The sequence below is a fragment of the Schistocerca piceifrons genome, chromosome 7 (assembly GCF_021461385.2).
Source record: "Schistocerca piceifrons isolate TAMUIC-IGC-003096 chromosome 7, iqSchPice1.1, whole genome shotgun sequence".
Lineage (NCBI taxonomy): Eukaryota > Metazoa > Arthropoda > Insecta > Orthoptera > Acrididae > Schistocerca > Schistocerca piceifrons.
Window position 1 is genome coordinate 439,866,055 of NC_060144.1, and position 12,026 is coordinate 439,878,080.

Sequence of the window (12,026 nt, forward strand, 5' to 3'; positions counted from 1 at the left end):
AAGTACAGAAAAAGCAACATATGAGATTATTGTTAAGCAGATTTACTTCATTTGTATGTATTTAATTGGGGGAATGATTCATTAATTTACGTAAATTTTGATAGAAATATCTAATGACATTAATAGCAATATTTAAGTATCAGTTTTGATATAAAAAATTATTTTTAACTGTTAGTTATGTTTCCTAATTAGAGACTATGATCCAGTTTTCCCAAAAAAACATGGTTGTCTCATGGTCATCTGGGCTAGAGGTAGAAAACGACATTTTTTTATATATCAGCAGCTATTGAGATTTATAACATGGTACACAGGAGTGCCCACATTTTTATACTTGTTGACAAAGTTCAGTGTGGGCCCTGTTTGTAGTGCTACAGATATTGAAACAATACTCCACTTCCCACCACATGTTCTTAAGCATCAGAGGTGCTTGCTTAAATCTATTAGATTTCGAACCCTTGTCCTGTAAACAATGTCAGTGATCAATCCTCATTTACTAAAATCCTCTGGAGTCACATCAGGAGACAAAGGAGCCAGGAAATGTATTCTTGACACGTAAGCTGTCAGACATTTGGAACCATCTTCATATTCATGTGAGAGAGGAAACTCTACTCTGCACTGAGAAGTATCCGTAGCCAAAACCAAGTGGTGGCCAGGATTGAAAGTAGCCAAACAAGGAGCAGACTGTAATTTAGATTTCAAAAGCATAAGTGTGCACTTGTAGGCCAGCATCCACTGGAAAGGAATGTCCTTGTGGAGCAACTCATGGGGGGGATGAGTCAACATGGCCACAACTGGAATAAAGTGGTGATAGTAAGCAATCTTATGTAAAAATGCTTGAAGTTCTTTGACATAGTAGTGCAAGGCAGAGCTGTAACTGTGGTGACATGACGTAAATGCTTAACGCCATCCTGAGAAACCTCAAATTCCAAATACACAATGGATGACTAAGCTGCGTTTCAACCCTGCAGTGTGTAAGACCGTGAACGAGGTGCATATGTAAATGCTTTTTTGTGGATGCTCCAGTCGAGATGATGTCATTGAGGTAGTTGATGCACCCTGGTATGAATGTTGCGAGTTGTTCTGAAAGGCAAATGATAAGTGTCAATGATAGATGAAGTGTTAACTGAAAATTTAAACTTGCCATTTGATGTAACAGGCTGCGTGACCCCCAGTCATGCCAGTCTGTCCAGTTCAGATTTCATTTGATCATGTAAAGCCACTGGAAAGGAGCGCACAAAGAACAAGTGTGGGTGTGCCATTGGTTTCAGGGTAATGAGGGCCATAAAATTAGTGACACAACCTAAAACATCCAAGAAAAAACGATAACTTATAACATAGAGAACCTAACTGCTGGTAAGGGACCAGGTTTGAGATGAGGTGAACCATATCCAAAATGGAAAAACCAAATGCATTGAAAGCATCCAGACCAAAAAAATTTACAGCACCGTGATCACCCACTGCCAAAAAAGTCAAGGAACAAACCACAGATTTATATATGGTGGGAACCATAAATTTCCCCAAAATTGCAATAGGCTGCTTGTTGTAACTCGCCAAATGCCAAGCAAGCCTGAACTACGATAGACAGTTTGCTTACTACCAGCACTTTATTCCAGTTGTGGCCATGTTGGCTCATCCCCTCCATGAGTTGCTCCACTTAATTGCTGGGGGCATGCAATTAACATCAATGTCCATGCCTGCAGGAGGGGGCTGGGAATGACACGCGTGCACGCTCTCACTATATGTCCTCAGCTCGTAGAGTTGCTGCAAGTTGCCATGTGCTTAGGGCATGTGGACCTGTCATATGGCATGAAACAGTATGGGCAATATAGGAGCGCTGCTGCTATTTGGTATGTCACTGTCCAGTGCAGCGAGGAGGCTGTTTTTGTACTGATTCCACCTTGCCATCCTCTGAGAACCAACTGATTGCCTATGACCAGGAACAGGAGCCACCATGGCGCTGGCACACCATGCCTCAGTCTGAGCACCAGCATCACGGTATACCTCAGAAGATGTAGCAATACTTAACACTTCAGCCAAAGATGAATTGTTGCACTGTAGTGCTCGTTGACAGACCACCTTGTCAGGGTCCAACAGAATGATAGCGTCACAGACCATAGAATCTGCATAGGGATCATGCTGAGCATCAGCCACGAACTAACATTTGTGACTGAGGTTGTGGAGTTTGACTGCCCAAGCCTGGTAGGACTGGTGGTGCTGTTCATGACAAAGATAGAATTCTACACATGATCCAATGACATGCATGGGTTTAAAGTGATAATTTGACTACATCTTACATAGTTTGCTGAACAAAAGTGATGCAGGTTCTTGGAGCAGGGCTAACTTTTAGATCTGAAGGCAAATACAACAAAAGAACAGAGAATTAAAAAGTTTGCAACAATGACATCAAAAGCGAGGAAGTGTTGCTGAAGCCTCTTCTCGTAAGCCTACCAGTCTTCAGTTTCATAATCGTAAGGGGGATAGGGGTGGCAGGTATGCTGATGGTGTGGACCAACAAGTTCATGATAGCAACCATAAGAGCCTGCTGCTACTCAAGGAAAGATTGGAGCAGTGACTCCATTGACAGTAGACCCGAAGTAACAACCAAATGGACTGAACACGCAGAAGTGAACCCCATGCTTGTCGCCAGTTGTATCATACTGTAAGGTGCAAATAACAGCACGGCCACAATGAACCAAAGTTTATTTTTCTTCCACATATGAGTGAAAAACAGTTTGGAATGTAGACACATACTTACGAACAATCCAGGTACTGATACTAGCAAAGTATGAACACAGTGTGAGAGAGTGAGTGTCTGCTGCCCTGCACTTACAAATACGACAGCTCCAGTAGATTGTACAGTGGATGCTGTGCCATGTGCACAAGATATGTGGCCCACTGCAGGTGGCCTGCGTTGGTTGGCTGCACAGTTGCTGTTTGCAGAATATTTGAATTGTATCGTGCTGGTGCCGCATTTTGCATCCAACTATTATGTACAGGCTTAAGGCAGTTATCTCTGATAATGCAAATTAGAGAAACTTCAACAATTTGAAAGGTAAATTATTGAAAATAATTAATCTTTTCACTAAATGGACTGTCATTGACTAAATTCCTGCGTATTAAACAATACAAAGTCCATGATGAAATAACAATATTACAAAATATTCTCCACCAGGGTTTTGACAACCACTTTTCATGCTGTGAAGTGAAATATCCTACTGCCTACCCTCCCAATCCTTCCCACAGTGATACTCTGCTACTCACCAAATCTACATAATATCATTGTCCGTCTCCACTCCACCTCTTCTCCAAATCAATTGAGCCATGGCTCAGATACCTGCAATAGACCTAGATGCAAGACCTGCCCCATACAGCCTCCCATCACCACCTTCTCCAGTCCTGTCACCAGTGTGTCTTATCCCATCATAGGCAGGGCCAGCTGTAAAAGCACCATGTAGTCCACAGTAAGTTGCAAGCACTGTGCTGTTTTATACATGGGCAAGGCAACTAAAAGCTGTCTATCTGTATGAATGGCCACTGCCAGACTGTGACCAATAGACAGTTGGACATCCCAGTTGCTGAACACACTGCCCATCATGATGTGCTTCACTTACTTCAGTGAGTGCTTCACAGGCTGCACCATCTGTATCCTTCCTACCAACACCAGCTTTTCTGAAGTGTGCAGGCGGCAACTCGCCGTACGACATCACCTCATTCCTGTAACCCCCTGTCATCAGCCTATGCTAGTCCCAGTTCTCCACCTACCTACCCCTTCCCTGCTCCCACTCCAGTACTACACACAGCTATGTTCCTCCAGGGCACCCACTAGTCGTTTACCCATCTCTCCATCTCCACAGCAAACTATTTGTGATGAGTATCCTCTGATAACAAACTGACAACTGTTGTGTACTGTGCATTAAAATTTCTTACATTGGATTTAGAACAAATAATTAACTGTGGTGAGTTTGCCCACACTGCTGCAAACAAACAGGGTTTGTGTTCCACCACTACAAAATGTTTCAAAACATCTACAGCAGTTCACCACAAGCACATAGCTGCGAACAGCTATAGCAATAAACCACACTCGGGGCACAATGTGCTTAAACAACTGTAGCAATCCATAGTGTATGCAGTGATAAGAAAGTGAACTTCCATGAACACATGAAACTAGCAACAAACAAAGCAGAAAAAAAGTACTCCACAAATTGGCAAGGCTAAATTAAGAACACTACAGACTACCTCTATCAATCACAAGAACTTGCATTGTACCGTCTTCCAATAAGTACTGTGATCTGCTGCAAGTGCCTGGACACATAGACTGACACTGATCAGTAATGAGGCAGCAGTCAGACGAGGACAAGGAAGGTGGTTCCCCAGCAGATACAGTCATCTTATGTGGACAGTACACAAATATCAGAAATGAACTACAAATAGACTAGGGCAACACAGAACTCGACATCCATAGCATAATCAAAAATGAAGAACAGTGGACACAGCTAAACATCTTGGCAAACAAGATATCTAAAATCACATTTGAGAAGTATACACAAACAAGGCAGCAGGCCTACATGTAGCAGGCAGACAGAGCCCAAAGGGTGGAAGAAAACCGATCAACACAATTCCTCAACAGCTTTGCTGCATTATAATAGCCTTACAATAGGCAGTAATTTATAAATTAGATACTAGAAAGTAACAGTTAATAATATAATGTAAACACTGAACAAGAACTAAACAAATAACAACCAAATGGCAACACTTGGTAAGAGGAAAAATGGCGATGCATCAGCATGTAGCAAGTATAATGAGTGCCAGCTACGTATCTGGCGCAACAGGGCAATGTGCATCTCCAGTGTGTGACTAATTTATAAAGCAAGTGGTATTAAATAGCAGACAACCTCTAGTCTATATAACTTCTAGTTTAGCCTTTATTAATGTAACTTAATGAAGGTATTGAGACTGGTGGTCAGTGTCTCGATCATATTCACACACACAAAACTGATGATGGCAGCAATGCAGTCTCTTCATTCGTATCTTCTGTTTCCATTCTTCCTAAAATACTGCAATTATTTTATATTTCAAAAGTAAGAAAAAAACTGCAGAAAAATAAATACTGAAAGAACAAGGATACAAATGATGCTCGCCTCCAGGTAGTAAGACACGGGCAACGTTGTGAGCAGAGATGGGGACTAGCGGGTGCTGTATATCATGCCCCATTGGGTGCCATACTCCAGTCACAATGACCAAGTGACAATTAACAACCCATCATAAGTTAATTAGGTGGTGCATCATTGGGTCATTAAAAATACAGCGGCTAGTAATGAAAGAAGTCCACTGGACTCGGTGGGTTATGCTGTGATTAAGACTCACATTTTTGAGAGTTTGAAGAAAAATGGAAACTGGAATAATACATTAAAGTTATGAAAGTAATTCTGAGGAGGTGCAATGCAATTGCAATGTATTGTGAGCTTTCTGAGCTAACATTGTCCATGTTTTCAGGAAAACCTCATGTCTACATGCCACAATATCCACTGAAATTTTTGTATAAACCATCTCAGAAAGCAAGTGCCAAAGTAAATGCCACTATTCTTGGAAGGCCAAGCCCAAATGTGACTTGGTTTTTTCAGCCAGAGGGTAAGGAGAGAATGGCCATCAATGTAAGTAACCTCCATAAATATTACTTCCATAGCTTTTCATTAATTAGTTGTATCAATATTGGAGTAAATGCTGAACCATTGTATAAAATCTGCACTTTATTAAAAGGACTGTGTTGAGATTTTTCTCAGATACACATTCAAAACAAATATCTTAAAACTCAACCATTGAGTTACTGAATATTGCATTGTAAGTTGTTTTTTGAGAAACACAATACGTTGCAGATTCTGTGTTATAGCTAGAATGTTCTGAGTGTCAGTGAACCATTATCATACTAAGGGAAACTTTGTCTTTGCAGAAAACTGGGAAGAGGTGGTGGTGAAAAGGGGGAAGGGGTTGTCATTGGGGGGAAGGAGGGGTCATTTGCAGATTTGTCTGCTTGATTTTTCTGTTTGCTGCATTGCATGTTCAAACATATCAACATTTCGTCTTGGAGGTAATCACAGAACACACACTATTATTCTCATTATCAGTCTCCTAATAAAACATGATTATGAAAACTGAGTGTGTCTTATGTTTTGTCAAGCTACAGTACAAAAATTGGGAGGAAGTCTTCAGTTATTGCTAACATTTTAATCAGAATAAAACGGACATTACTTTTCTAAGATGAAAATAAACTTTTTTGTTGTTCATATTTTGGGAGTACCATTTTTTTCTGCAGTTCATCACCGTTCCATTTCTTAAGGCAAGACGAGAACTTACAGATCAAAGACAGGTCATCCTCCAGCTGTACATTTCTCATCCTTAACGTTACAAAATAATGTTAAACTTGGTGGCATAAGATATAAACCATTTTCAATTGATGCAGAGCAGTAAATAATAATAATAATAATAATAATAATAATAATAATAATAATAATAATAATAATAATTTACTCACATTGTAAATCCAGAATAATAATAATAATAATAAAAACAATAATGAGCGTATAGCATTGGTCGCCGGTAGACCCCTCGTGGGGCGGTTCGGCCGCCGCTCAACAAGTTCTTTAATCCCACTATGCCCGACTTGCGAGTGAATGAGGATGAATGATGATGAAAGACACACAAAACCCAGTTATCTCGAGGCCGCCGGGAATCGAACTCGGGACCCTGTGCGCGGGAATTGAGAGCGCTACCGCAAGACCACTAGCTGCGGACATGCAGAGCAGTATTGAAGTATTATTACAGCAAAGACATACAAATTTATAGGCCCGACAAGAACATCGCGTAGAAAGGAAACTGGTATTCATTCCAAACTACAGGTACAGCAAGTGTACCAGCAGTGTGAAGTAGTGAATTCTCAGTGGTTTTGATGCACGTGTTGCTTGATCCGAAGGTGTTTTTCCTCCCAGTATCGAATAGAATAGAAAAAAAGGAAGAATGTTGTAAAGGTGGCAAGGTAGCAATAGGAGAACTCAGGTTTTTTCATGTTGTCACTTACGATGAAAATCATTTACTTTGTTTTCAATGTATGAAGAGCATGTTTTCATTTTGCTAAGCTTTGTTGAATGGTGACCATCAGTATCATTATATTAAATTCCAATTGTGCAAAAAGCCATACATAATTGCCCTTACTGAAATCTCTTGGCACCAATGTGCACTAACAGCTGAATTAAATGTTATGGTTGGTAGTAATTGTCATAACTAGTTGGTTAGGTTCTATAAGTGACTGTATAATTCTCTTAATTTTAATTCACCATTCTGTAAACCAGTTGCATTGCTGTTTCCTTTTACTATTGTGTGTCAAAGTTATTTTGAGCCTTTTATAATTTTAAAACTTGTATGTACTGTGCTACATCTATATAATCTATTAGTATCACAAACATTCATCACATACTACTTTTACCATTTTCCCATTATTTATTTATTTGGACTTGTGAGGACCTGTTTGTGATTCTTCACACCATCTGAGGAATAAAACTGTAGGTAGATGTCATTATTTCATATTTGCTTTCTTATTCGTTATCAAGATGTAAGGGTGTGAACGATATGTGTTTATTATGTACAGTTCAGCTGTTTAGAAAACTTAATCAGAATAAATATCATCAAATTGGATATGAAGGTGTGGTTAAAAGATAAATCTGCATTTAAATTTAGATATGTGAAGAATGTAAGTTTCCATTGCTGTTGAAATTCCATAGAACTGTGTGTTTCTGTTTAATAAACAGAATCACAGAAAAATGAAGCAGCTGTTTAATTCATAAAGTGCAACAAATATCACTGGAAATTTTGGTTTGAGCACAGAATTATAGATGGAACAGTGAACTACACATACATACATACAAACATACATACATACATTCATTCATTCATTATTTTTGTGATTATAAATAATTCAATTTAGTTAATTTCTAGGTTTTATTACTGATCTCGAAGGAAAGTTAAATACATGTCTCAATGAATTTAAATTTGATTTACAGAATGAAAATTTCAAAAATTATATTGTCAGTGAAGAGGATGAAGAGGATGGATATGAAACAATTTCAGAACTGCAGCTGAATGCTACAGTGTCTGGAACAGTGGAATGCATTGCTGCTAATAAGTATGGAAGTGACACAGAGAAAACACAGATCATCATCACTGGTGGGTAATTTAAAAAATTGAATGAATTATGTTGAAACCACTAGGTCTTCAGAGTTAAATTGTGGGCACAGTTGAGCTCATAGTTATTAGTTCTAATGTAGCCTGTTACTCCACTGTTACTCATTTTTCTGTCCTGACCTGGCCTAACAATGGATTACTCTTTTCACTAACATTTATTCAAACTACCTTTTTTTTTTTTTTTAGAACAAATTTTAGAAAAAATTAAGAAGCCTGAGACTCAACAGTGTTTCTTAAATTTGTATTTATCAGTTGTGCTTCTTCTGGTGGCAAAGATTTTTTTTTTCTTTGTGGTAACTACCTAAAGTAACTTTCAATGCCTGTAACGAAACATTAAATTTTTTGAAGTTACATACTGCACCACAGATTTTTTCCTTTTTTTCCCTGAATCTTCAGAATTTCTTTCCAGAGTTTCATTTTAACGTGACTTCCAACTAATCATGCCATAATGCTGTAAGTCATCAGTTAGTACATCAAATAAAATAATTATTTTGTTTACATTACGGATTACACCTGCTGGCTGTCATGCTTTGACAGTAATAAGCAATATTAACTTCACAAAAAGGAAATTAACTTTTTTAAGTTATAATTCTTAAATTCATGTTCTCATTCATGCTCACAGATTATTAATTTTGTTGTGAGCTTATTGTTTTCTGGCTGAGCCCCTTTGATTGCCATTTAAAGGTAACTACAATTCATTACACGTGGAAATGTCATCAGAATCCAATTGCAGTACTTTTCTGTATGCAACAGTGTCATCAGTGATGGTATTATAGTGGTGTTGATTCTATCTGATAAACCATTCATGTATATTGAACATGTTAGATGTGCCATTAGGCTTCCTAGGAGCACACTCAATGTTACTTCGCTTTCTGTAAAACTTAGGCTATCTAGTATCACTTATTGTGTTCACTGGTCAAGTATTCAGTGTCAGTTCCATGTTCACAAATATACTCAATATGATAATGGCGTGGTTAGTATTCGCTAATCGAGGTGCTGTGTCACACTTTTTGAAACTTTAGGTACACAGAGTCTCTCTCTTCACCTTCATCAAATAATATCAAGTTCATGTTTATAAGTAGAGCAAATCATCTTTCAAGTAAGTGGTGTGCAATGCTCTCTATCTCTCCACAACTACTGCATACTGCATCCATTTGAACTTGTTAGTTGCAGTAAAGCCTTGGTCTTCCTCTGTGATTTTTACCGCCATTCTTTCCTTCATTACTGACAGTTCCTTGATATGGTCTATCAACAGAGGCCTTCTTTTCATCAAGTTATGGCATCAGTTTCTTTTCTCCCTGGTCCAGTTCAGTACCTCTTCATTAGCTGTATGATCTAATTCAAAGCATCAGGTTAGCTGCATCAAAAATTTCATTTCTAGAAATAGTCGTGGTGCTTTCACACCCTAAACTTCTTGGAATACATACATTTTCTTTCCAGTATCTCCTGACATTTTTTGGTCATAATTTTCTTAGGTCATTGAAATAAGATAAAATTATTTAAAATCTGAAACTTAAGAGATTTGTTTATTTTTAATACACACAAAACATTCACTTACTGCTGTAATTATCTTATTCTGATGTCCACTACGCATTTTGAATGTCATGCTTTCAGCAATGGCTGGATTCAATCCTGCCTACATTGTGGCATGCTAATTTCAGAGAATTTGGCACACAGTGATATCATAAGAAAAATATGCATAATACACAGCTGAATAAATAAGTCCACTGGATGTTGCATAGTTAAACAATTGTCTGTCAGTACACATTTACAAATGGCAGTATTTTACAGCCCTTACAGTGCCAAATTTGTGTGCCATCTTTAATTCTTTTGGTGGCTAATAAATGTTTGCTCTTACTCTCTCTCTCAGCTGTATTCATTTATTTGTGTTAATTTTGAATTAGTGGACTGAAAATGAATTTCTATGTGAGTACAAATCAGTACTCTATGGATGGAGGAGGTGTTGCACTTGTCAATGAAAAGGAATGCACTATAGCTTGTTAACTGTCTTACATAAACAGTTTTTGAGAATTTCGGCTGTTGAAATCCATTAGATAGTGAAAGTTCAGGTGTGTTTTTTTTTACACATAATGATACACTTGCAGGTCACACAATATTGGCGCCTTTTTTGGATTCTTAAGTAGTTCCGAAACAAAAAATTGTTTTGTTATGTGTGTTACCATCATACAAAAATGATAAAGAAGAAAGTATACTCAAGAGAAATGAATGTGTTACCAAACTAACATACGGCACAACTCTGAGGGAGATTTTATCTGCTGTATAAATATGGATGCTTTTAAAATATGGACTGTTTCATTAAAATAGTAGCTCACTTGAAGAGCAAACTGTTCAAATTATTTTAATCTAATTTTCCTGTTATTCACAGAGTTTGTTGGCCACAATGACAATATTTCACAAACTTTCAGATGTAGCAGATGGTTTTGGAATATTACCAGTGCAGGAAGAAATTGTAGAAGGAGACACTGTCATTCTTACATGCCGAGCATCACGTCGTAATTTCACTAATAACATGAAATGGTATAGAAATGGAGATGAAGTTGATGGATACAGCGATACCAAACGTGAGTTTAGAAATGGAAAACATACTGGAATCCAGTACTGTATTCTATAAATATTTTAAATTGTTACTTAGAAGTATTTTGCAGTCCAGCTTTACATAATGTTATATAAATATTCATATGTGTTTCTGAAAACTGGCTTCAGTTTCAGATAGTATGACACTTAGCTTCAGAAATGAGGGTGTAATGTCTCAAAGGAGTAACAGCCATGTCATACTTAGCAACAGTTCTTCTTGTGACGGGGCAGACTTGATTTACTCCCAAAAACATACAATGACTGCATTAAACAACTCAATATATACTTGGTATGAAGTTTAAAGTAAATGTTTGCCTTATGCTAAAGAGTGAATGATTATACTCTTGTTACCTGCCACATAACTTTTGTGTAATAAGAGGCTTCATGTCAGTCCACATTTTTCTGTCTGTTTTGGGTAACATTGAGTAAATTAGTTATCCTTTTGCAGGATGTGCAGTAGAGAGGAAAATGTAGTGGGGGGGGGGGAATTGTTGTAGCTGTTCAGGCTGAAACAGACTAGGCTAGGTAATAACTGGACAAGTGAATAAGGTAGAGGGGTAGAGAGAAGTGGAAAGTGGCAGCAGGCAGTGGAAAAGAAAGATGTTGGGTCAGGGGATTTAAAGGGTGCTTTTGCAGCTCTGAGTCACATGTTGTTTTGGTTCCTGTTGGTTCTATAATTGGTGGTATTATATTAGGCATGGCCTTCACCACAGTGGGAAAGGGAAAGTGGCTGGCTTAATATCAAAAAACGTAAGGTCATGAATGGTAAAATACCACTGGTTACCAGTATCGGAGCAGCATCTCTTTTAGGGTTGTGAAGATCCAAAGAAATGAAGTTTCAAGAGAGGTTATGCTTTAAGCAAACAATCAGTTCCAGACAGAAACTAAACCACATAATTCTAGAATATTGAATCTGTACAAACAGCTATTAACTGAAGATTTTTAACAATAACCAAAAATTTACTTCCATACAGTTACATCTGTCAGTGTGAAATGCCGGCTGTCCTTATTACATCAGAATAGTAGAAGGCTAAGGAATAAAGTAATGAGAAATTACTTGCATTGGGAATTGTCTATCAAACTCATTTGAATTAATATGCCTCTTTGAACATCATGTGACCACTGGTATAGATACGTGAAGTGTTACAGGATTTAGGTTAGCATCTCACTTCAGCAGAGCAAAAATGGAGGAAGGATGA

At 38.0% G+C, this 12,026-nt stretch overlaps 1 protein-coding gene across 2 annotated transcripts in view; it reads left to right on the forward strand.

The window, feature by feature from the left end:
- LOC124805178 (vascular endothelial growth factor receptor kdr-like) overlaps window positions 1-12,026 on the forward strand; it is a 511,639-nt gene that overhangs the window by 403,440 nt on the left and 96,173 nt on the right. For both annotated transcript variants that reach the window (XM_047265665.1, XM_047265666.1), the window contains exons 9-11: window positions 5,494-5,651; window positions 8,052-8,214; window positions 10,659-10,814. In XM_047265665.1, the coding sequence (XP_047121621.1) occupies window positions 5,494-5,651; window positions 8,052-8,214; window positions 10,659-10,814 (477 nt within the window). The remainder of the gene's footprint in view (window positions 1-5,493; window positions 5,652-8,051; window positions 8,215-10,658; window positions 10,815-12,026) is intronic.